Source organism: Macrotis lagotis, chromosome 2, assembly GCF_037893015.1.
Source record: "Macrotis lagotis isolate mMagLag1 chromosome 2, bilby.v1.9.chrom.fasta, whole genome shotgun sequence".
Classification (NCBI taxonomy): Eukaryota; Metazoa; Chordata; class Mammalia; order Peramelemorphia; family Peramelidae; genus Macrotis; species Macrotis lagotis.
This window is the reverse complement of record NC_133659.1, coordinates 127823669-127850561: the sequence shown is the minus strand read 5'-3', so window position 1 is coordinate 127850561 and position 26893 is coordinate 127823669. Positions and strand designations below refer to the sequence as shown.

General features: G+C 35.2%; 1 protein-coding gene and 1 non-coding gene across 4 annotated transcripts in view; one reads left to right on the top strand and one right to left on the bottom strand.

Annotated features, from left to right (window-relative positions):
- Positions 1-26893, top strand: part of SUSD4 (sushi domain containing 4) — a 226248-nt gene that overhangs the window by 114356 nt on the left and 84999 nt on the right. For all 3 annotated transcript variants that reach the window (XM_074222767.1, XM_074222766.1, XM_074222765.1), the window contains exon 4: positions 21109-21288. In XM_074222767.1, the coding sequence (XP_074078868.1) occupies positions 21109-21288 (180 nt within the window). The remainder of the gene's footprint in view (positions 1-21108; positions 21289-26893) is intronic.
- On the bottom strand, positions 20514-20620 carry LOC141515707 (U6 spliceosomal RNA). The gene has a single exon (XR_012476463.1). It is a non-coding gene; the product is annotated as a U6 spliceosomal RNA (small nuclear RNA).

Below are 26893 nucleotides of genomic sequence, written 5' to 3'. Positions count from 1 at the left end.
AACATTCACTTTCAGTGTACTCTTTAGTATTTCTCTAATGTAAATAGTACTAGCTTATGGCATTAAATATATTCTTTAAAATACATTAAAATGGCCCTCCCATGCCTTTGCTTTTAAATATATTAAGCATCTTTAACTTATACTTTGTCAAGACTTAATTTTTTATTTAAAAAAATCAAGATGATTATATGGTTTGAGATGATTTTCTTTTTAATATGATTTATTATACTTAGTGGTCTTTTTTTGGCAATGGACTAAAGTGACTTGCTCAAGATCACACTGCCAGGTAATTATTGAGTGTCTGAGGTTAGATTTGAACTCAGATCCTACTGACTCCAGGAGTGGTGCTTTATCCATTGTGCCACCTAGCTGCCCTCACTTAATTGTTTTTCTAATGACAGACTCTTTTTGTATCTCTAGTATAAGTCTAACTTGATAATAATGAGTGATTTTAGAGGGGATATATTGTTGTAATTCTTTTTCTAAGATTTTAAATATTTTTTATTAGTATTTATTAATTGTACTGGGCCATAATTCTGTTTCTCTGTTTTATTCTTCCTTACCTTAGGCATCCTTGCCATATTTGTGTCATAAATAAAGTTTAGTAGAAAGCTTTCTTTCTCAATTTTTAAGACTAATTTTGTAGCATAGATATTAATCACACTTGAAACATTTGATAGAATTCATCTATAAATCTGTCTGGACTAGGGTTTTTTGATAGTTCCCATGTGACTTGTTCTATTTTATATTCTGAGATTGAATTAAGATCTCTATTTCATGTTCTGTTCATTTGAGTATTTATGTTTTTAGATAAATATTCATTCATTTGAACTCTTGGAACTCACATGTAAGTGTGGGACATAGGTTATGATAATTCCTTAAACTTCTTGATTTTATCTCATTCATTTTTTTTATTGGGATAAATTGATTTTCTCTGTCTCTTCACTTCTCCTTCTGGTCAGATTAGCAAACAGTTATGATTTTGTTAACCTTTTTAAAGAAACAATTTTTAGTATTATTATTATAATATAGAAACAGTTTATCCATTTCTCTTATAACTGTCAAAATGTCTTCATTTTTACTTATTTTTGTTTTATTTGTTGCTTTTTTATTTAATCACATACTGAACTGATGATTTTTTCTTTTTCTTCAATGTATACTTTTCAAGAGGTAATTTTTCTTTTGTGTACTTCTTTAGTAGTACATTTCCCAAAAATTGGTATATGAATGTTATTCTCTTCCAAGCAGTTCTATATTATTACCTTGCTTCATTTTTATTATTCAGGTTGTCATTATTAAATAATCTTGGACAAAGACTAGCCCTAGCTAGAGTTAGATTCTCTTTTCTCCCAGATTTGGATTTCCCTAAAGATTTGCCTCTAGTTCCTCTGCTCTGCCATTTTCTCCCTACTCTCTCACCCACTGTTATACTTCTTTCCCTTCCCAGAGCTGGATAGAATCGGTATTTTCTGCTTTTTATAGTGTTGATGGATCACACCATATTATAGTCATAGAGGGAACCCCCTTAGCCAGGTCCTGAATAAGTTTGTGAGGGTAATTGTCCTATCTGGAATGAGTTCAGAGTGGAGAAACTGAGTGAGAATGCCTAATATCTCAGCTGTCATATCATTTCATGAAACTTTTGCTGTTTCCATTTCCTTTCATCTTGTGGATTTATAATTGCCTTTTGCATTTTTAAAAAAAAATTTATTTGGAAAATTTTGCAAAAAAAAAATCACATGATATTTGCATTTGTTTTTGACACTACAGTCATTCCTTTCATACCTTCTCCCATAAACCCCTATATTATAACCAAAAAAGTTAAGTAAAAGGATCTGACATAACTTAAAAATATGCCAATACATGGAAAATTTTGCCCTGATAGTAGTAGGGTTCATTGTGTGTTTTTTCAGGAACAAGATTTCTTCTATTTTTAACAGTCCTCCTTTAATGGCCAAGACAGATTTTAGAGTCCTATAGCTATTATATTTGACCCTATGCATTTCAGAAATATTCACATTGAACCCTCCCCATATATAAATCTGTATGTGTGTGCACATTCTCTTTATTTATTTCCCAATTATATGCAAAGATAGTTTTCAGCATTCATCCTTTTGCAAACTTTTGAGTTACAAATTTTTCCACCCTCCCACCTATAGCAGCAACAGTCTGATATCGGTTGTAACATCATGTTTAACATATTTCTACATTAGTCAATCTGTGAAAGCAGAATTAGAACTGGGTGGGGGCATGAGAAAGAAAGAAAAACCATTAAAGAAGTTTGTAAAAATGAACATAGTATGCTTTGCTCTGCATTCAGACTCCATAATATTTCCTCTGGATGTAGATGGCATTTTCCTCTCAGGATTGTCCTTGATCATTAAACTACTGAGAGGTTATATCAATCATAGTTGATCATCTCATAATGTTACTATTAGTGTGTATAATGTTCTCTTGGCTCTGCTTACTTCACTCAGCATCAGTTCTTGCAAATCATTCCAGGCTTTTCTGAAGTCTGGCCACTCATGATTTCTTAGATAACGATAGTACTCCATAACATCCAAATACCATAGTTTGTTCAGCCAAGATCTATCACAGATCTATCAGCATTGCATTATTATCCCATATTTCCTAGATCCCTTCCAATATTGATCACTGTCTTTTCTGGTCATATTGGCCAATCTGAGAGGTATGAGGGATAGTACTTCAGAGATGCTTTAATTTGCATTTCTCTAATCAGTAATGATTTAAAGCAATTTTTTTTATGACTATGGATCACTTTGATTTCCTCATCTGTAAATTGCCTCTGCATATCCTCCAACCATTTAATGACTTGTTTTCTTAAAAATTTGACTCAGTTCTCTATATATTTTAAAAATGAGTCACTTCATCAGAAACACTAGCTATGAACATTGTTTCCCATCTTTCTGCATTCCTTCCAGTCTAGGATGCATTGGTTATAATTATTATTATTAATGCAAGACATTAATTTAATGTAGTTGAAATTATTCAATTTGCAATTTATTATCTTTTTTGGTCATAAACTTCTCCCTCTTCCATAGCTATGATAGATAAATGATTCCTTCTCCTAAGTAGCTTATGGTCTCATCCTTTATGTCTAAATCCTGTACCCATTTCAATCTTAATCTTGGTATAGGCTTGGTCTAGATCTTGGTCTATGACTAGTTTCTGCCATACTATTTTTAGTTTTCTCAGCAGTTTTGTCAAATAGTGAGTTCTTATCCCAGAAGCTAAGAGTCTTTGGGTTTATCAGTTTATTACCATAGTCATTTACTTTTTTGTAAATTTGTTTCTTTTGTACCCATTCCATTACACTGAACCACTTCTCTATTTGTTAGCCAGTACCAGACAGTATTGATGATGCCTAATAATGTGGTTTTAGATCTGGTATGACTAGAGCACTTTCCTTTGCATTTTTTTTTCATTAATTCCCTTGATAGTCTTGACCCTTTGATCCTTCAGGTGAATTGTGTTACTATTTTTCATTACTCTTTAAAATACATACATATATATATATATATATATATATATATATATATATATATATATATATTAATCACACCAAATCAGTTTTTAATCACTTGAAAAACTGTTGCATTACTTCTAAAGCTTTGACCCCATAAGTCTAATAAGAAATTTGTGTGAGAGTTTTTTCATGGCATGTTATGGGAAGAATTTAAAATCAATATTATCTTGTGCTTTACAGTCATAGGCTGTTGGAGAGCTTACGTGTATCTGTATAAGAATTATTTATTTAATGATGAACTCCTCAACCAGAAGACTTTTTCTCAATTTTCTGCAATTGGTCAATTGATTCCTAAGGCACAAGGGAAAAGCAAAAATGCTAATTAGGAGACCAATGACCAAAGAATATTGCATGATACACACTTAATGTTCAGTCCTTTATATCCAAAGATGATTTTGCTGACCTGCCATCTGTAAATGTAGTATGCACTTTGAGTTCTTTTCCCAGTCCTGTAAATGTATTTGTACTAATCTAACCATATGCAATTATGTCACCTCCTTTCAGTTCATCCCTACATTTCCAAGACAGCTAAAGAGCCATGCACAGAATAAAGCTTAAATGCCCTAGGTGGAAATTGAACTGAGGCTCATTATCATTATATTATAGTCAAATTAGCTTATAAATATAATCTAAACTTATAATCTTTCCTGGTCCAAGGCAAATATAGGTATGGGCTTTGATAGAGACTTTTTAGTGACTCATGCAGTATACTGGGAAAGGGGCAAAATGTGGGGGAGAGAAAAAATTGACTGCCAGTTTGATCCAAAACATTGATATGCATATCTACAATGCCCCCAAAAGGCATTTTTAAATGAATTTAAAAGAATACTATTATAGCTCATATCAACCCCAGGATAATCTTGAGATTTGCTAATCATTAAAATTATAGTTTAAATGACCTAACTATATTTGAGAGGTAAAGTAGTATGATGGATGGAGAACTAATCTGAGAATAAGAAAGACCTGGGTTCAAGGCCTGTCTCTGACACATCCTAGTTGTGTGGCCATCAACACCAAAATAAACCTTTCTTTGTGACCAAAGAGGACTACAGCAAAGATGAATAGGACAATGTTCAGGTGGGGCTTTGAGTTTCCAAGGATATAGACACCATATGAATTTAAGTACTAACATGATATCATAAATATTTTGTTTAAAAGATTCATCTTGACTCATTAACTAAAATTGTCAGTTCTTTATTCACTAACACTATAGCTTGGGAGTGCTTTTCAAAGGTGAGTCACATCCCAGCCCAGAAACTTCACCAAACCAAAACTTGAAAAAAAAAGTTTTAGAACCTTCTTCTTTCCATATACATTTTCTTTTGCGCAAAGTGTGTTTCCTTGCTGCCTTTGAGATAAATTGTAAGAAGGAATAGCCTGTGCACAGAAGAACAATCCCATTTTCCCCTTAAGGTTTCCTTTTCCATTTGCTATGGCTAATCTATTGTTTTCTCCAAAATGGGGAGTGGCAGGTTGGCACCTTCTTCCTTCACCCTAACCACTATCTTTTTTTAGTCAACTTTGGGCCTTAATTTCTTCCACTCCAAAAGGGATCATTTTGAAATAGATGACCCCATCTCTGAATTTTACAATGATGGGTTCTTAGCAGGATCACTTCAAATGCTTTCTTTTGTAGTGTATGTTTGTGTATGCCTGTAACCATCCAGTTACTCTCACAAGGTCAGGACCTGAAAAATCTGAGCAAATGAGAATAAGGTTAAATCATAGGGTTGGTGGAACAAGTCATAGAATTATAGATTTAGAGCTGGAATGGATACAAGAGTCATCTCATCTAAGCCACTGATTTCATAGAGGAGGAAATGAAGGCCTAGAGAAATTAAGTAGATTGCCCATAGTCACCCAGGCAGAGGATAGTAGAGTGGAATCCTAGGTGCCTTGATGGGACATCCAGCACCATTGTGATCAGAGATAGAGGAATAAGAGACTATCAGATGTCCTAGTACACTAGTGTACACACACACACACACACACACACACACACACCCTTACCTTGGCTGCTCCTAATGTTATTCAATTCAAAATGGTGTCATGTCACTCTGGTTAAAACTTGTGAATTTTTTCATAATTAAGGGAGAATGAAAACAAACAACACTGTGATTGCTGGTTTTCTTTACCAAGAATATTGCAAGCCCTGTCCAATGCTACTCGTTTTGGGAGCTAAAAGACAATGAGCTAGCCATCTGAACTTCAGAAAAAGGAAGCAAGTGGAAAGACATGTGTAAAGCTTTGTGTCTGATTGTAGAAAGGTCACAAAATGATCATTAGCCTCTCTGAACACCAAGCTGGTTGTAGAGATTCCCCAGAAAGAATTTTTTCACAAGCGACCAACCGAGACTACACAGAATTAGGTTGGCAGCTTATGAAAAATGCAGTGCTTCTCCCACAGGTCTCCAACCCCACTGCAAATTAAATTCATTTTTCCTCATGCCATTGTTCTGTGGCATTGAGGGCAGATCAGAAGCACCCCCAGACCAAAGGAGCAGGGAATAAAAATACTTATGATTTCATATGACCTATTCAGACCACTTCCAGGATCCAGCATTGGCTTTAATGTAAGACTGAAGACTCCCTGCTCAGAGGAGCTTCCCAAGACTGCTTCTTTATTCCACTCAATTTTTATGTCAGTCATATCTGTAAAGAATAATCATAATAGTGCGGATAGCAATAATAGCTTTTCCAGATCACTCTAAGGTTTGCCAAGTCCTTTATATGTGACATTTCATTTGATTCTCACAACAACCCTGAGATATAGGTGCTATTGCCACGATGACTAGTCCTTCACTATCAATAAGGACCACACTAACCAATCAAGTGATTTGGGGGTGAGTTACACAATAATGTTTATTATAGAAAGGAGTATGCTGTGCATGATATGCTTTTCCCCATTGTATAGATAAAAAAAACTGAGACTGGGAGTTTACATAGGAGGACTAGAGACCTATAAAAATCTCTAGATCTGGAAACAGCCTAAAAATTTTGGCTTCTGCCTTTGACCTAATCATATAGGGTTACAGTTCCATATGATCATTCATTCAACACTATGTTTTGACAAGGGAAATGGATTATTAAGTACACGAATCAGAGATGTGTACAGTGTGGTTTTCCTTTTTTCTGATAGGGTTGGCTTTAAGGTTACAAAAGTACAACACTAGGTTTCTTCGAGTCAAATCAACAAGCATTTATTAAATACCTACTACATATCAGACATTATGCTAAGATATATATTTATATACATCTATGTATATGTGAGTATGTATAAATATATGTATTATATATGATATACATGTATATATACATACATTTATGACAGAGAGAGGTAGTCTCCTCTCAAGGAATTCATAGTCTAATGAAGGAGAAAATGTGAAAACAACTCTGTATCAACAAGATCCATTATTGAAAAGGGGACACTAATTTCCAAAAGAAACTATCTTCTTAGTGTCCCAGACAACCTTTTAAGACTATTAGGTACAGAACAGTTGTAACTCTTCATTGATAAAGAGTGGTCCAGACTGAGAGTTCCCAACTACACCAAGGGAATCTCAGATCCTAATCATAAAAAAGAAGAAATAATTCCTTCTTGATCCTTTGAACTGAGGATACTTATTCAATAACCTCACCTAGAGATATCTTTGCCCTCTAGAAATCTCCATAGTCAAAGATCAAGGGTTTCAAAACCCTAGCCATTTGGAAGTGATAATTTAAATTTCAAATCTGCCTCTGCAAGATAGTACAGATTGCATTGAACTAAGAGTCAGAAGTTCTGTTTTTACCCCATACTAGACCATGGGCAGATAACTTCTGCTGAGTTTCGGTTTCCTCATCTCTAAAACAGGAATAATACCCAACTGACTACTTAGCTTGCAGTGAAGATCAAATGAGATTAAAAAAAAAAAGTGAAAGCACTTTATAATCTGAAAAGCATTATTTAAGTACATGATGATATCATCATCAGAAACATTATCCTCATCATTTTCTCCCCTCATTTTCTGCATCTTTTCCTCCTTTGTTACCTTTGTTCAATTTTTACACAGCCCCTTCTGAAGTCATAGGTCATAGGACTTTTTATTTTGGAAGAAAGAAACACACTTGAACTCTTAGTACTATTGAATAACTACATCTGGCTAAGTTCTCAGATTGCAGACATTATTTTTGAATAGATGCAGAGTTCCTACTCCAATAGACTATTCCATTATGCATGGGTTTTTTTTACATCTGGTTGAGTGCATATATGCATATGTTATAGAAAGTTAAAGCTAATAATAGCTCACATTTATATAGTGCTATGTAGCACTTTAAGATTTACTAAATACTCTCCTCACAACAACCCTGTAAAGGAGGTAGTACATGCATAATTATCCCACATTTACAGATGAAGAAACTGATGCTCCAATGGGAAGAATAGAAGTCCAATTATAAGGGACTGATGAGGGTGTATTGTCCAAGATTTTATAGTTGGTATGTAGTGGAGAAAGAAAGAAGAGAAGGGAAGGAAGGGAGGGAGGGAGGGAGAAAGAAAAATATGAAAGAAGGAAGAAAAAGAGTAAGGAATGAAGGAAAAAAGAAGGAAAAAGGGAGGAAAGAAGGAAGGAAAATAGTGAAAGAAGGAAGAAAACAAGTATTTAAATATCTAATATTTGCCAGCCATTGTGCTAAGTGCTTTACAAATATAATCTCATTCGGTCCTCACAGCATTACTAACAGCTGAGTAAACTGAGGCAAACTGCAGATAAGTGACTTGTCCAGAGTTACATAGCAGAACTTGAACCCAAATCTTTTGACTTAATCTCAAAATACCTACATAAATTCAATTTGCACACATACACACAACACCACAGTTAATTGTATTGGGTTAGGGGAGGAAGGGAAGTTGGGATTAGAAGATGCTTCCTACTAAAGATGGTACTTAAGGGGCATCTTAGAATGAGAGGTCTAAATAAGGAGGGAATGTAATCTTGACATGAGGATACCCAGAGCAAAGATAGATAGGAAATGGAGCTAATGAATTAATAAATTTTGAAGACCTTTTACTCCCAAATTCATGTTTTTAAGAATTTGAAATATTCTTCAATAAATTACAAACTCTATAAAATAACAATATTACTTAATAACATAATAGAGTTGTGTTAAGGCTTTGGTGGGAGGCAGAAAGCAGCCGCTCCAGTTGTAGATTGATGACAAACTCAGACAACTCACCAGTTAAGGAACAGGGAGAAGACCTGTTTGGCTGGACCACAAAACATGGAGAGGTCTATGGAAGATGGTGAGGTGGGGCCACTTGTGAAGGGCTTTGAAAGGGAACTGGAGGAGTTTTCTGTTTTATCCTGGAGGCATCAGGAAGCCACTGGAGATGATTGAGTAGGAATATCATATGGTCAGATCTGTACTTAAAAGAAAATCACTTGGGCAGCAGGGTGGGAGGGAGGCCAATTAAAGAGCTGTTACAATAATCTAGGTGAGAGGTGGGGTGATGAGAACTTGAGTTAGGTTAGTAGCTGTGAATAGAGAGGGGATTAAATGTAAAAGATACTATGAAGCTATAAATGGTAAAATTTGGCAAGAGATTGAATATTTTCAGTAAGGAGTTGGAGGATGATGCCAAAGAGCCAAGCCAGGGAGGATAGCAGAACTTTCGACAGAAACAAGGAAATTTAGAAGAAGGGAGAGTTTGAGGTGGGGAGAGATAATTACCATATAATTATGAGCTATTATTGTTATTACTATTACCCAACATTTCCTCTTAGAGATCTCAAAGATTCCAGAAAATTAGAGAGATACTGTTGGATTATAGCAAGGCAAATATTCAGGATTTGGTTTTTTTTTTTTTTTAAGAAAGAGAATGGGAGATATGAGGAGGACTTTCTATTTGTGAGATTTACTTCAATTTATAAAAATATTCTAGAACAAAGGGTGGCTAGATGGCACAATGGATAGAACACCGGCCCTGGAGTCAGGAGTACCTGAGTTCAAATCCGGCCTCAGACACTTAATAATTATCTAGCTGTGTGGCCTTGGGCAAGCCACTTAACTCCATTGCCTAGCAAAAATTTAAAAAAATGTATTCTAGAACATATTAAACCTAGAAAAGGAAATATTAACAATAAAGAACCAGCATGTTTTGGTCATGCAGTCATAATAAATAACATCAATATAGTTCTTATGATGTGATAGACATTGTTCATTATCATCTCATTTGATTTCCACAGCAGCCCCGAGAAGTAGGTTCTATTGTTCTCTCCATTTACAGATGAGGAAATTGAGGCAAAGAGAGTGAAGTAACTTGCCTAGGGTCACACAGCTAGCCAGTGTCTCTGACCACATTTGAATTAGAGTCTTCCAAACTGCAAATCCAGTGCTCTGTTCACTGCACCAATTAGCTGCCATTTTTTTTTTTTACTAGATTTCTAGACTAATAGAACAAAGATGTTATTGCCTAGGTTTTCAGGGGTGTGAAACCTCTGACCCAGGCCATATTTGGTCTGACCTTGCCAAGGCAACTGCAGGCAGTATTTGAAATTCAGTAAATCATAGTTTTTTTTAGGGTTGAATTAAATTTTAGAACAAATTTAACCCACAAATGATGTTATAAATATTCAAATGATCTTTAGCAGAAAAAAAGTTCCCCATTCCTGTAAGTTTAGGGTAATAAAGTGATGCAGTGGATATAGTACTGAGTCTGAAGTTAGCAAGACTCCTCTTCCCAAGTTCAAAATTGGCCTCAAACACTTATTCTGGGTTAGTCACTTAACCTTGTTTGTCTTAGTTTCCCCAAATCTATGAAATGAGCTAAAGAAGGAAATGGCTAAACTCCTCCAGCATCTCTGATCTTAGATAAACATTTGATTAATACAATTTTTGTGGATTAGACAATGGTATAGTTTAGATGAACTTAGAATCCTTTGAATGGTTGGTTTTAGAGGGTATATAATGATAACTTGGAGAGAAGTTTGACTTGTGCTGTCTGACATTTTCATCAGTGACTTGACTAGTGGTATAGATTATAATGATTTTCAGATTTAAATACATAGAGTCAAGAATTTAAAATATATATGCATACATATATGTAAAACTTGAACATGGAGAAGAAGCATGTTGTAATAGAAAGAACACAGACTCAGGAGTCAAGTAACCTGGGTTCCTCAGTCCCACCTTGTCACCCCCTATGTGATCTTGACTTCCCTTCTCTGGCCTCTATTTCCTCATTAAAAATGAGAGGTCAAGACTAAATAGTCTCTGAGATTATGGCGACATTGGGCCAGATCCAATAAGATGAAATATGATAAGGATAAATGCAAAGCTCTATTTCTTTGTTAAAAATCAACTTCATAAATTCAAGAGAGGTGAGATGTGGTTATACAGAAGTTGCTCTGAAAAATAAACTAGAGATTTTAGGGGACCACTGGCTCAACTTCAGTCAGTGGTATGATATGGCAAGCAAGAACACTCAGCTTTCCTTTATACTCTGCCCTACCCCATTAGAGTGAAAGTAAGCTCCTTGAAGGTAGGGACTGTTTTTTTTTTTCTTTTGTATTTGTCTCTCAGCTCTTGGCACTGTGACTGGAATATAACAAACTATCAATAAATATTTTATTACTGGTTCATTCAAAAAACACAATTCAGGACGGCTAGGTGGCATAGTGGATAGAGCACCGGTTCTGGATTCAGGAGTACCTGAGTTCAAATCTGGCTTCAGACACTTAATAATTACCTAGCTTGTGGCCTTGGGCAAGCCACTTAACCCCATTGCCCTGCAAAAAAACTAAAAAAAAAAACCAAAACACCACAATTCAGATCATAGATTTTCATTTTCTAGAGTTTATTAATAGGGAAAATATCGCATAAAATGTGTTATAAAGAGATGTAAGACTAGAAAGGAAGTCTAATCCTGTTTTGAAGAATATAGAATAACTGATGGAAATATAGTACCTGGGTTCAATTGGTGCCCATATATGTATCAGAAAATTTAGAAGGAGGACCTTGAAGAGGATTTTCTGGAGACCACAGACAAAGTTGGAGAGAATAAGAGGGCAAAAATAAATTTTGATCTATAGCTTTGAAGGAAGTGCTCATATCAAGGAGAGTGCAAATCTGCTGAAGTATCAAAGTATTCACAATGGCAAAGAGCCATGTATGTCCAGCTCTCAAAAATAGAATGGTAGAAAACTAAAAGCCCAGGTAAAGAATAGACAGACTGGGGTGGCTAGCTGGTGCAGTGGATAAAGCACCGGCCCTGGAGTCAGGAGTATCTGGGTTCAAATCTGGTCTCAGACACTTAATAATTACCTAGCTGTGTGGCCTTGGGCAAGCCACTTAACCCCATTTGCCTTGCAAAAACCAAAAAAAAAAAAAATACACAGACTGAGTGGCCATCATTTAGAATTAGTGAATTAATCCCTACAAGTGGTCACATTATTTGAGTCCACAGTCTAATTTCTATTGGTCTGGAACCAACAGCCATCTTTTATATCATGATAGTTTCAAATAGTGCAGATTTGAATGGATATGACTGCTTCAGGGGATTCATTATTTGTACTAATCTGGACCTAGCTGTACCCAAACTTCCTAATTTTATTTATTTATTATTTTTCAGCTATGTCTAAATCCACTCCTAGTTTAATTACTTTGTATATATTTATATTTATTCTCTCTATATTTATTTCATATGTGTTTCTATAATCAGGTGACTCTCTGGTAGGTTGTTATTTCCTTGAGTATAGGAACTGTTCCATTCCTTGTTCTCATTCCTCTGGTACATCACAATTCCTGGTACATCATAAGCATTTAATAAAGGCTTTTTGGCTGACTGATTCCTAGCCAAGAGACCACATCATAGTCTTCTATTTCTGTTCTTGTCTGCCAGAAAATAGTTTACTTCCTAATGGGATGCCATTATGCCAGTTGGGGATTTGGCCCCAACTTGGGTGCTGTGGATTCATCCTCATTCTAAACCAGACAGCCTTCTGGTTACCATGAGTTTCTGGTAATCTATAGTATTCTAATATAATTAATAGGAAAGTAAACATAAAGCAGCTAGGTATGAGTAGATATAGTGTTGGGCTTGGGGTCAGGACATCTTCCTGAGTTTAAATCTGGTTTCAGATACATTATCTGTGATCCTGGGCAAGGGTCACTTCACCCTGTTTGCCTGTTTCTTTATCTGTAAAATGAACTGGAAAAGGAATGGCAAACTATTTCAGTATCTTTTGCCAAGAAAATCCCAAATGGCCTGTCAAAGAGCTGTACATGACTAAAAAGAATGAACAACAAACAAGAACTCCTTACTCTTCAGGAGAGAAAAAGACCTCAAAAAAGACTTCTTGGCTCCAAATCTAGCATTTTCTTAATTATTTTAATATCATCATTCCTCTAGACCATGTATGAGGACTAGATGGATTTTAGAAACCATCTGTTCCAATCCTCTTATTTTATAGGTAAGGAAACAAAAGTTTTTGCAAATTGTTCAAGGTCACACAAAAAGTTAACATCAGAGGAAGGGTTTGAACCCAGGTCCTCTGACTCCAATTCCAGTAATCGTTCTACTATACTTGTGACATTGATATTTTGAATCTGAGCGCAAGACTTTACATGTAGCTCAATTACATTTCATTTTATTCTATGCAACCTAGTGATCTAGCCTGTCAAAACCTTTTTTAAATTTTGGCTCTGTTATTCATTTTGTAATGAATATTGTAAGCTATCCCTCCTTTTTTTTCAGTTGATGATCTGCAAATTTATCTTTTGCAAGTTGCTCATTGAAAAAAAATTGTTAAACAGTTCAAGACCAAGTACAGAACCCTGGGACACTCCACTAGAGACCTCCAACAAAAGAGTATATTAATGACTGTTCTTTGAGTCAAGCTATTTAATCAATTCCAAATCTACCTAAGGTACTGTCATCTAGCCCTGTCTCCATCTTTTAAAAAATGTATTTATATTTAATTTTTAATTTATGAAATAAAACAAGCATTACTGAAACATGGTTTTATTTTAAAAAAAAAGATGATTGCATATGTAGGACTAACATGAAATACCCTGATGTATGCACACTCCACTAAAATCTAGATAAACCATTTCTACAGCATCCCTTGATCAGCCATTCTAATAACTTGCTCAAAAAGGAAATGAGGTTAGTCTGCCAAGACTAACCTTTATCCCTGATAAAGTTGTGCTGGCTTTCTGTAATTATCTCTTCCCATCCTAGATGTTTAATAACTGTTCCTTTAAGAACATATTCCAGGAGTGGCTGGATAAAGCCTTGGAGTCAGGAGTACCTGGGTTCAAATCCAGTCTTAGACACTTAATAATTACCTAGCTGTGAGGCCTTGGGCAAGCCACTTAACCCCATTTGCCTTCCAAAAAAACCTAAAAAAAATTCCAGAAATTATGACAGGGATGGAAGTCAAGTTTCCTAATCAAAAGTTTCCAGATTCTAAACTCATCAAGAGCAGTAAAATGCTCTCTGAAATATCTCCTTACTTATCATTGAAATCATCTCCCTATCAGCCCTGGTTTGCTGTCTCCTTCTCAGCCTGAGCATCAGTCTTCTTGGCATATAAAGTGGAAACAATGTATAAGTCAAGCAACTCTTCCTTCTCTTATTCATTAAAGATCAGGATTCCAAATACTTCAAGCACTAAGAGTTCTGACTTTGAAATCAGGAAGAACTGAGTTCAAATCCATCTCAGACCAAACACTTAGGAGATGAGTCTCAAGCTGTAGCAAATCCATCACTATTTTTGTGCATGTCTTCCACTATAGTAAAGGTTATTGTATGCAAAACATGTGAGTTGAATATGCAAGATTTTTCTAAAGCTTCTTTAGAAGCATCAAATTTTCTATAACCTTTTAACTTTTTCAGTCATAATTTTACTAATCAAATTGCATATCTAAAAGCTACTCCTACCACAGATTTTCAAAACATACCATTATGTATATATTATATATATTTGCTCTCAGCAAAAGATGAATTAAAAGGATTATGAAAAATTAATAACTTTTTTGAAAGAAAAAATCCAGCCTCAGCCACTTATTACTCCATGACCTGAGTGAGTTATTTAACTTCTAGTTGTCTCTGTGTTACTTCAGTTATAAAATGGAGATATAACAGCACCTACCTCCTAAGATTGTTGTGAGGAGTAAATGAAATAATATTTGTGAAGGGCTTAGGCTGGCCCAGAGCAGGCACTTAATAAATGTCTTTTTCCTTCCTATTACTTCTTTTATTGCTTAAAGGGGTTGATTGCTTCTTCCTGGGCTATGCCCTTGCTTCCACTGCCATTAAGTGAATTTTCAAATTAGGCAGATTTTAGGACAGATCAAGAAGCTACAGAGAAACACAGCAATAGTGATATGTGTATGAATATATAGAGACATTTTATATATATATATATATATATATATATATATATATATGTAGGTATATATATATATATATACACATAAATACATGCATATGCCAAATAAAATATATATAAATTATATACCATATGAGATATATAATTATGTAATATGTATTGTATATTTAAATTATTAACAACAAACATAAAAAGAAGGTAATTCATTATATTGCCCACAAATAAGTAAAATAATCTTATAATGAAAAGTACAGAAAAAACATTCCTCCTCCCCCCCAGCCCTCCCCCAAAACTCCTAAGTATAAGAAATATGTTCATTCTTAACTTATTATAATCATGGCAGACCTGAGTTATAAAGTGAATCTAAAATATCATTTTATGTATGAAGAAAACTAAGACCTAGAGAAAAGCAAAGTGATTGCCTATGGTCAATAAGGACATCTTGAATTTAAACTCATACCCTCCCAAAGCAAAAACAAGTATTCTTTCTATGGCACCACACTGAAATAACTGGCTTACATCACCTCTCCTCAGATATTTTTATATAAAACCCCAATAACAATCCTGTATGCCTCTCATTCTGTTACTCTGCAAAGAGCCACAAGCTCTCTCCAGTGCCCCCTGTTCTGTTGATTCTTTGGGGTTCCAAACAGCTGGTCTCTTTTGGAAGATATAGCCTGAAGCAGCTAACTTCCCCTTTGGTTTTTCCTTCTCTGAAACCAGGTCTCCCTTTTAAGTTTCTCTCTGGAGCAGTTTTCTCCTTTCTGGTTGTCTCTCTGTAACAAGTCTTTCTTCTGAACTAGAGAAAGTTTCTCTACAGAGATTTTGCTGCCTTTGTGCCATATACCAGAGGATTATTATGTTGTCACTGTGACTTATACAATTTTAAAGCTGGAAAGGACCATCTAGTACAAAACTTTGATTTTTACACATAAGGAAACCAAAGTCCAAATGTAAGTGACTGCCCAGAAGTCACTAAAGGTGACAGAGGATGTAAATCCATGTCCTGACTCCCAGTCTAATGATCTTTTCATAACCTCACATTGCTACCCCTTAATTGATTCCAATCACCTGCCTTAAATGTTGACTTGACTGAATATCTCTCATATACTACAATACCTAAATAATACTTTTAATACCCAATCTACTCTGATGCTACCTCCCCAGGGAATGGAGGCTTCCCTAATTCTCTATTCACCTAGTTGTGGTTATTTCCTCTTAAAATTATTTTATATTTATCTATCTATGCAACTATCTGGTACTTTAAGGGACCAGAACTATTTTTGGATATAACTAACATATGGTAAAACAAAATTAATTCAGTTCACAAAAAATCATTTAAATGAATATTGTTTTTCCTCATTACCTGTCCTTGTTAGCCATGTGCTTTCTGCTTTCTAATTTAATAAAGGAAACTGTGTGCAGTTGCTAATGACTAACCATGATACAATGTCTTACTCCCATCCAAATAACATTGGCATTATCATTCAGAGCACATGAGGATTTACAGGAAAGAATAGAGCTTCCAAAAAAAAAAAAAAAGAATAGAGCTTCAGCATTGCTCAAATACCGTAGAGGGGACATTTGCTTTACCTCAATATTCTATACAGGTATCTAAAGTTTGAAGTTGTTCAAATTATTTTGAGAGCTATTGGCCTGCTTCTGACAAGTTTTTTTTAATTATGAGTATATTCAACTTGTAAGTAAATGCATATCTTAAGTCCTAAATTTATAGGAATTAAAGAATTTCAAAATGTAGAAGCTTATTTTCAGATAGTAAAGAACAACCAAAATTATGGTTAACGATGGAAAGAAGATCAGTGATAAGTACCTGCAACACTAGTCTGACCTGCTATGGGACAAACTTTTATACAAAATTACTTTAATTTTATTCTTACAATCTTTTTCATGTTCATCTAGAAAGTGTCAGTGTATGTCTGAGTGGAAACATTTAGGGCACAGAAACTATTTACTAAGTATCACTCATATACTATAATACCTACTAATACAAATTAATACCTCTAATACCCAATCTTCTCTGATGCTACCTCCCCAGGGAATGGAGACTTCCGTCATTCACCCAGTTCTGGTTATTTCCTCCTTTATATTTGTCTACCTATGTAAATATGGCAAATCTTCCAGTTAAAAAAAAATCCTCTTGAGGGAACGGATAATTTTACTTGTTTGGTTTTTCTTATGCTTCTTGCCTTGAATATAGCAAAAGATAGAATTTGGGGTTTGCAAAACATTTTACAAATATTATCTCATTTAATTCTTGCAACAACCCTGGGAGGGAAGTGCTATTATTATCATTCCCCATTTTACATGAGGAAACTGAATTCAAAAGAGGTGAAGTGATTCATCAGGGGTCACACAGTTAGAAAATATTTGGTACTGTAGATGAACTCAGATCTTCCTGGCTCCTAGTCTGGGACTCTATTCACTGCACTGCTTTAGCTGCTTCTTGGTAGGTGTTTTATAAATGTTTGTTGAATTAAATTCTCAGGTAAGGTTGATCTTCTATTTTTAAGCCTGAATATCATCCTCTGGGACTATAGAACTGAAAAATGTTATGTTGAGAAATTTTCTATGAAAGTTGCATCGCATAATGGGTAAGGAACTGAACTTGGAGTCAGAAAGAATTGGGTCCAGATCCTTTTTCTGACCCTTTCTATCTAGTAATAATAGACATGTCACCTATAAACTTCTCTGAACCTTCTAAGATAGAATTGATAATACTTGTATCTACTTCTCAGGCTTGTTATATGGCTCAAATGAAATTATGCAGGTAAGAGTACTTTGCAGATTTCAAAACACAAATGTGTTATTAGTAGAGTTATTATAAGATCTGGACATTATTAATGCTTGATAGCCAGTGTCCAGAATGACTTAATAAAAATTTTTCACATTGTCCAGTCTAGTGTGCCATAAATTAGCTGATAGTTGTTAAAAAAAATATTTACTGCTATTTCATGCATGTGAATAACTATTTCTAATCAATCAATAAACATATTATATACCAGGCATGTCCTAAGTGCTGAAACTACAAAAAGAAACAAAAAAACCCAATTCCTAAAGGAACTTAGAATTTAATGGTGGAGACTACATGCAAGCTATATGCAGGTTAGCTAGGGAATCGCTTAACACAGGTTGGGCAGTAGAATTAAAAGGAGTTAGGGAGGCTTCCTGTGTAGAAGATGGAGTTTAGGTGGGATGAATGGACTTATGACCATGCTTTTGCACATGGATACTTGGAAAGTTGGCTTGAGGTGTCCAGCTCTATTTGTCAACCATGAATTTCTTATATTGGCAATGAAAGAAAAGATAGTTATCATGTCCTACAGACAGACTGAACAAAGGACAGTATAGAATAGGAATCATAGGTTAATGTTGAAAGATGCCACTTCTCTGGTGATCCTAGGCGGTGCATTATATAGTCAATCCATCTGACCTACTGTAGAACATGTTGGGGAATTCAACTTCTCCTACTGGATGAACAGTTGGTTGAACATGGGCCATTTGGGAACATCTTCCCACACCAAAACACTAGTTAAAGGTGAAGTTGAAATCAAAATAAAGTTTTCTAGCCTAGAAAGTTCAAGAGAATAAGTTTCACAGGCAGTGGAAAGGACTGATAGCAGAGCCTTAATATAGAAGGAGTATTCTCTAGTAAAAAAACACTGAAGTCTAATTAAAAAGAATCTGGTGAGGCTGAGGTTGGAGATGATATGTTCTCGGTGGTCCATAGCACCATTTCAAAAGATCATTTTCAAAAACAGTATTTATGGAGCACCTGCTACGTATAAAGTACCATCCTGTGCTTGTGGAGAGTTAACAATGGAATTTCTCTCAAATTTATCATCCATTGTTAGAGACTAGTGGTAAGATCTAGCCATTTCCCAGTTAACAAACACTCAGCCTGCAAAGAAATAGATATGGCATCAGCAGCTGCTCTTTGACTTGCTCCCCGAGACCTCCTTCATGGTTGAAGAGCCCCTAATCCTTGAACTGACTCTTGTCACTGTTGCCTTCTTCCCCTAAGCTTTCCTTCTCTTGCTATTGTCATAGCAGAGCTTTCTAACTTCTCTCCTGTCCCTTTATTGATGGATCCTTTCCCTTATTTCTCATTTCACCTATTTCAAGACCCAGAAAGCTATAGAGAAACTTGGAGTTCAGGGCTATCATCAGAACCATTTCTATTTATTATAAATTCTCTAGTCATTTATGATTCACACATAATTTCTCTGAGTCTCAGTTCTCTCTTTAAAATGAGAATGTGTTATCTTGGAGGGCGGGGGTAGAATAGGTAAGATATTTTTTCCTCTCTTTTTTTAAAATCCCAGACCTGTGATTTCATCAGTCTAGGGAGCTCCCAGTGAGGAGCCTCCTCTGCCAATGCAGCTGATCTTTACTTTCTCTACAAATTAGTGTTTTTAGAGAGTTGTGACTTGCCCAGGATAATATAGTCAATATGTGACAAATAGAGGTTTTCCTGTCTTCGAGACCAGCTCTCTAATAACTATTTCACACTGCTTCTAAGCACTCACACAGTGGTCAAAAGAAGTGGTACAAGGGTATTTTCAAGGTCTCTCTGAAGATCTTTTAATTCCAGATGTTCTAAGGGAGTATTTGTGCCTGAAATGTAGGAGAAACTTCCAAAATCTCCTTGGACTGATTAGATAAACTCTACCCTGATCTCAATATTAGGATATCTTTAGTTCTCTTCTAAAATGAGTAATTGGCAACAGCAACACAATATAGGAGATTGTTTTCCTCCTCTGTTTTGTAAGGAGTGCTGTGAATACACTGTTCTCCTCATGAACTTCGTTCATGTATTCTTTCTACATTAGCCTTATCCTATCCTTTCCCTTCAAAACACTAATTCCAGGGTTAGACTTCATCTAGACAAAGTGACTCATCCATAGTAGTAGTAAATGGCAAAATTAGAATTTGAACCAGATATTTGGCTAAGTGATGAGGATAAAAGGAAAGTAAAAGACAGTCACTGACTTGGAGGAGCTCACAATCTAGTTACACATACAGATAACACACACACAAATACAATATTAAATAGCTGGATTTGGGGTTGTGTTATTAACTTCATAAACCACCGATTTATTGCCATCCTTTGGGCAGTATTGGAATAAACACATAGAAAATAACCAGGCCTTTAGGTTCATTGTTTTCATTTTTTTTGCTTATCTTTCCCCATTTTATTTTATATACATACATAAATAAATAAGCAAACAAATTTGTTAAGTTATTCCCCAATGGAGAATTCCCTTGATTTTCAGTTCATTACCACAAGAAGAGATACTATTAATAGTTTTTACATATTTTGGTACATATTTAGAATTTATATTAGTGTTTTTGAACATATGGAAAAGAGGAAAATTTTGTATCTCTTCTCCTTGATCTCTTTGAAGGTGTATTCCTATTAGTAGTTTCACTGGGTCAAAGGGTTTTAGTAATTGGGGGGGGTGTAGGTGGGAGTAGAGCGACAGACATTATTATACACTGCTTTCTAGAATGACCAGATAATTCACAGAGGCACTAAAAATGAATGAATGTACCTGTTTTCCTGCAGCACATCTTAAAATATGTAATTTTTCATGAATTTATGTGTCATCTTCCAGTGGGAGCCCTGCTAATCTTCTCTGTATTGTTCCCATTTTAGTCTGTGTGTGACTGAAGAGAGCAATGCACCTTTCTTCCTAAGACTGGATTGGAATGAGATGCTAATGGCAAACTTTGCCATCTACCTGCTGTTCTGCAAAGCCTAGGAGCATATGTCCTTATCAGTCTCATGCAATTGCAGACTCAGTATAGATTGGGGGTGGTATGGAAGTGGAGAGGGTGTAAGTTAATCAAACTATATTTTGTAATGTGCATAATAACATAAAGGATAAATTTATAGGGAAAAAACTATACTCTAGACAGGTTACCCTTAATTTCTGCCTTTCTTCATTTCTTTCTCAAAGCTTCTAAAAACCCACTTGTTCTTTGTGAAGTGTTCCAGGCAACAAGCCCAGTTCCTTTGATATATTCATTCCATCATCTCTCCTGTATCATTCCTCTATGTGCCTCTTAATGTGAGTCCTGGTAAGCAGAGTCTGCTATTCATTGCTGAACTGTTTTTACCTTGCATGTCCATGTTGCTTTGAATTTTCTGGATTTTTTTTTTTTAAGGCCCAGATTGCCGCCTTCCCTACATTGAAGATGCTGATATTGGTAATAAGACATACAAACATGGGGACAAATTGATAATCAGCTGTCGTGAAGGATTCAAGATCCGATATCCTGACTTGTACAATATGGTATCAACATGTCGAAGCGATGGATCATGGGATAATCTGCCTATTTGTCAAGGTTTAGTATACAAAATGATTCTTTTTTATTGTTCATTAGTTGACCTTATTGTAGTTTGCCAGTTTCTTTAGCAGTACAAGATATAGATAATAAAATTGAAGTCTAATTCCAGAGATGTCCAGTTGTACCTTGAATATGATGGCAAAAGTCTCCAATTCCCAACTATGACTGTGCTTTTTGCATTTTAATTCTGCATCAATGCATATTTTCATCTTAAAATATTTTTTTAAAAAACAGTCCATGGTTGAAAATTTGCAAGCGAGACAACTTCCTCTCTAGCCTGCTAGGTACCTCATTCACTCTAAGAAATTGAACATCATTTAAAAATTAGGAAGCTTGTAACTGGGTTGGAAAAATAATGATGAACTATTCTATATTTAATGAAAATGTGAGAGTTTCTAGAAAAGTACCAGGGCATTTATACTTATTACAGTTCTATGAGAATATATTCAAAACCAATTTTACAGAGGCTATTATTTTCCTAATAATGTTATCCCCTTTTATAATGCATAAAGGGCTACAAAATAATCAAATCCAAATTATATACAAACTACATAGTGAATATTTATCCTTTCCCAATACTTAAATTTGTTAATGCTAACATACAGGGGCCTTATTCATGAAAACAAGCCCTTGAGTTCACATTAATTCTGATCTTATTTTTTGAAATGTGACTTGGGCCAAAGGACTAAGAATCTAATGCATAATTCATAAGAAGAGCAAAAGAAAGGTCTTATTTGCACCAAAAGCGCCAGCGTCTTAAAGTTAAGACGGATGCTAACTTTGTGTTTGGAAATCACAATTGGCAGGATCCCATATTAACTCACACTCCCCATAAGCCTATCACATTTCTGAGTGAGATCTTAAGAACCATGACCCAGTAATGAAATTGAGCCAAATTAGGACAAAAGCATCTCAGACATGCAAATACCTATTTTTTTCTCTCTGGTTGTTAACATATATGGATATGAGTTTGCATATGCACACATATGTATATAGATACATATGTGTGCATTTTAAAGGGGGTGCATACCTTATTTTACAGAAACCGGAACTGTCCACATAATAAACAGCCAGATTTTTTAGGTTGGGTTTTTACTCAAATTAACTTTATAAACCACAATTTGTTGCTACCCTCTGAGTATTATTGTAGTAAAGGCATGGAAAATGACCTTTAAACCTTGCCATTTCTTGCATTCATGTTTTTACTTATTTCTCAGGTTTTTCCCCATTTTGGTCTCCTTTAACTTTATATACATGCATACATAAATGAATGAACAAATAAATGGATGATTAAATGAATAAATGGACAAATGAAGGAATGAATCATACATAAATGAATGAACAAATAAATAGATGATTAAATGAATAAATGGACAAATGAAGGAATGAATAGATAAAATCCCAAGTGCACTTCTTTAGGACTCTCTAGCTAACACCATTGGGGAGCATGTGCTTCGGTGGGAAAGTGGTTTTTCAGAAAAACTCAGAAACAAGCTTTAGATATAAACACATTTGGGACAATAGGGAACCACTGAAGATTTTTGAGCAGGGAAATGGCACAGATGTGTACTAAGATTTTTTTGGAGAAAGGAAAGATGGAGTTCAATTAAGATGCTGCCTAAATAGGGGACAAAATGATGAGGGACTGGAATGGTGACCAGGTGAAGGGAGAGATGGGCATGGATGCTAGAAATCTTATAGAGGTAGAATCAACAAGATTTGTCAATTGATTGCATAAGAGAGAGGGCAATTTACAGACCTGGGTGCTTGGAAAATAGTGATACTCTCAACAGAAACACAGCCAAAATGAGTTTAGAAATCAAGATTATCATTGTTTTGCACACATTCAATTTGACATGCTACAGTAGTAGAAGTAGCAGTAGTAGCAGCAGTATTAGTTGTAGTAGTAGACACAGTAGGAGGAAGAACAGCAGCAGGAGGCATTATATCCAAGGGATGCCAATCCATCAGGGTGATTAATGAAAGGCCAGAAAAAAGTAGAAATAGGAGAGAATAAGGTCAGAAAAACGTAGGAAGGGATTTCTATCAGGAGGGGGGTGGTCAGCACCTCAGAGAAGTCAAAAAAAAGGAAAAGGACTTATAAAACCACATTGGATTTAGAATCACTGGGCATTTTGGAGAGCATTTTTTTCATACCCTGAGTTTTTATAATAACTGGTTCATAATAAGCATTTAATAAATATTTGTTGACTGACTGACTGACTATAATCACGGTTGAGTGGTGAAGTCAAAAGTCAAATTTCAATGGTATAAATGAGTTGGGAAGTGAAGGCTACTTAACCTACTGGTTACTGTCACATCTTTATGGAATTCCTATTCTCTGCACTTCAGGAAAGACCCCAGTGACACCCTTGGTGAGGAAATAAAAGGGAAAATGTGTGAGACAGGCAGGCTGAAACTTCCCCTAGCCCTCAAGGGAAACATGATTAAGCCTTGGGGCAATATTTCACCAGGAAGCTCTGATTTATACCTAGGTGGAGGGGGCTGGGTGCTAAGGTGCTCTTTCTTTATTATCTGAAAGTTCAAATAGAAGTCACTTTGAGCTAAAAACTGTTTTCTTCTCCTTTATATTTTTTTTTGGATGATTACTTTCAAGAGAGAACATGTCCTAGCATTCTGGGAAGATGAAGGCTGAGATTTACAAAAAAAAAAAAAAGAAACTCAGAGCCATTTTTTCCCACAAGGGTGTGTGTGTGTGTGTGTGTGTGTGTGTGTGTGTGTGTGTGTGTGTGTGTGACACAGAGACAGATTTCTTCTATTTTGAATGTGTTCATGTTCATTTGTAGGAAATCAAGCATTCTGAATGTGTGTGATTTCTACAATGGTTCCAAAATGCAAATGACTGTCTTGGGGAGAGAAGGGTGAGGGGTGGGGCAATTATACATTGTTAATGGCATAATTTACTGCCTGCTGATCCCTCCTAGGACACCCACGGGATACTCATTGCTCGAAGGTATTCCATCTGAATGTGTTAATTTTGTAATCTTTGATGGGGGTTTTCTCAGAGCACTAATTATATCCATTTCTGACTTGCTCTTCTCACTTTCCCCATGAACATTGCCAGTTGATGGCCCAATCACTTATTCAGTACCACAGGGGCCAGTTTAGAGGATGGTTCTGATTCTTCTCAAATATGTCTATTCTTTAAAATCTGAGAACTGACTTTGGAGAGGAGTTGATTAACCTGAGCTCCCCCAACACATATACATAATCAACATATAGTTTGGCTTAAAAAGAAAAAAAGGGGGGTGGTCATTTACTGAGCCATCTGTTGTACACTCCCTTCCAGGTGCATATGATATTCCCAGCCAGTCTTCACCTAAGTTAGTCCTGGGATTTGATGATTCCTCTGATGCTATAACTATGTCATGACCGAATCAGCTCTCAAAATTTAAAATAATCACATGATGCATTTACTGGGGAACAACAGAGTCCTAGGGCTGCAGTTTATATGTATCAGATTTCATTTATTAAGAATTTCTCATATGTAAACTTATAGCTATTCAGACAGCAACATTTTATATATGTATACACACACACACATAGAAAAAAATGCATCCTTTTATTTCAGGGACCTGTGATTTTATCAGATTTCATCAACTCTCTCTACAGACACAGATTGTAACCTTCTGCAGTAGAGTAGATGTTCTTTAAGTTGCTCTGGCAGAAAAATGTATCACCATGCCCCAATCTGGTGATAGTAATCTAGACTGGTCCTCAGACAATAAATGTATAGCTTTATTATAGGTTAGTGTCCAAAGCCTTTCCATCTTTGTAGGAAATATAATCTGCCCTCAGGTAACATAACCTTTAGGAGGCCAGGGTCACCTATACTAAAATAAACAAATCCTCTGTGTATGTATGAATATACATATTTACATATGTGTATGCATATGTATACACATATATATTATATATTTTAGATGTATGTACATGTCTAAATATTTAGAAATTATATATTGTATTATTAGTTATATTAAATATTTATAATATAGTATATAATATATAATAATTATTTTAATATATTAGAATTTTATATATACATATATGCCTCCATATGTATATCTATATAGAGAGATATACATATGGAGGCAGCTACATGGCTCAGTGGATAGATAACTGGACCTGGAATTAGGAAAACAATTTCAAATCTGACCTCAGATGCTTACTAGCTGTATGATTTTAGGCTGGTCACTTAACCTCTTTTTGCCATAATAGACTGGAGAAGGAAATGATGATACACTCCAGTATTTTTGCTAAGAAAACCTCATGGACACTATTAGAGTATGGGCTAGAGTGTCACAAAGAGTTAGACACCACAAAATGACTGAACAAAAACAACAAATACATATGTGCATGTGTATGCATATATGCCTTTTCCTCTACAAAGTTCTACATTGATGTTTCACTGTGATCTGGAAGTATTACTGTATAGTAGAAGGCCATTCTAACAGAACTTGGACAGATTCTATCATACTGGAAAGGGCATGAAATATGGCCCAACTACGGACTGAGTCTGTTTTCTGAGGATCAACCCAACTAACCACAGAGGAGTATGTTGCCAGTAAGTTAGCCATCTGGTGAGCAATATTTTTTTTGCCCATTGCAACCTATGAGGGAAAGGAAAAACACAAAATAGTCCTCAGTTTTATCTAAACCAATACTACTTCTCATACTACTTCTCTAGTGACAGTTGCAGGGAGGTGAGAAAAGGAACGGAGTCCTAAGAATTACTCAGTTTTTAGACCATCAATAAAGTTTCATTTGAACCTTGGTATTCTAAATGTGAAATCTTTGTCCAATGACCAGCAAGTGGACATATTGCTAGAGAAGTTTAATCATAACAATCTTGATATCCTTGCTATAAATGAAACTTGAAGAAGGAAGTTATAGTTAAGTACAAAGATAGAACTCCTTGAAGGAACAGAGATAAAAGGTGACTATCAACCACCAAAAGGCTATAAGAAATATTATTTTCCATCTGAACACTTATTAAATATATTTGCAAAAAAATCACCATGAACATAATTGCAGTTTATACTGCAATTATGCAGCAATTTAAGTTACTGAAGATTTGATAAAGTGATTCTAGGTAGAACTTGATAAGCTGTCCCAAGTTAAAAACAATAACAACAGATGCTCAGTTGTTTGATGACTTCAACACAAAGATGAAAAAAAAGTGAGGATTGGGAGAAGTTTATGGAAAAACATGATTCATAAAGAAGGGATGAAATAGAACAAAGGCTTCTAGACTAGTCCTATGTTTCACATCTATATATCATGAATACTTTCTTTAAAAAACATAACAATTGCTTAGTGCTAGAAATCAAAAACACTAAATAACACTCCAAAGAACAATATTGATTTTTTTATCTTAATGTTCAGGAAAAGACTTCTTATTGATGTGGGAGTAATCTGAGTCAGCTGTCTGTGTGCAATCCAGAATATCCAGATGACAATAATGAGAAAAAGATATATTATACAATTGAATCCTTAACTATTTAAACAAATCATTTAAAATAAAAAACTAGGAAACGGACAGCATTTATAAAATATTTTCTATTTGCCTGTCACTATGTTC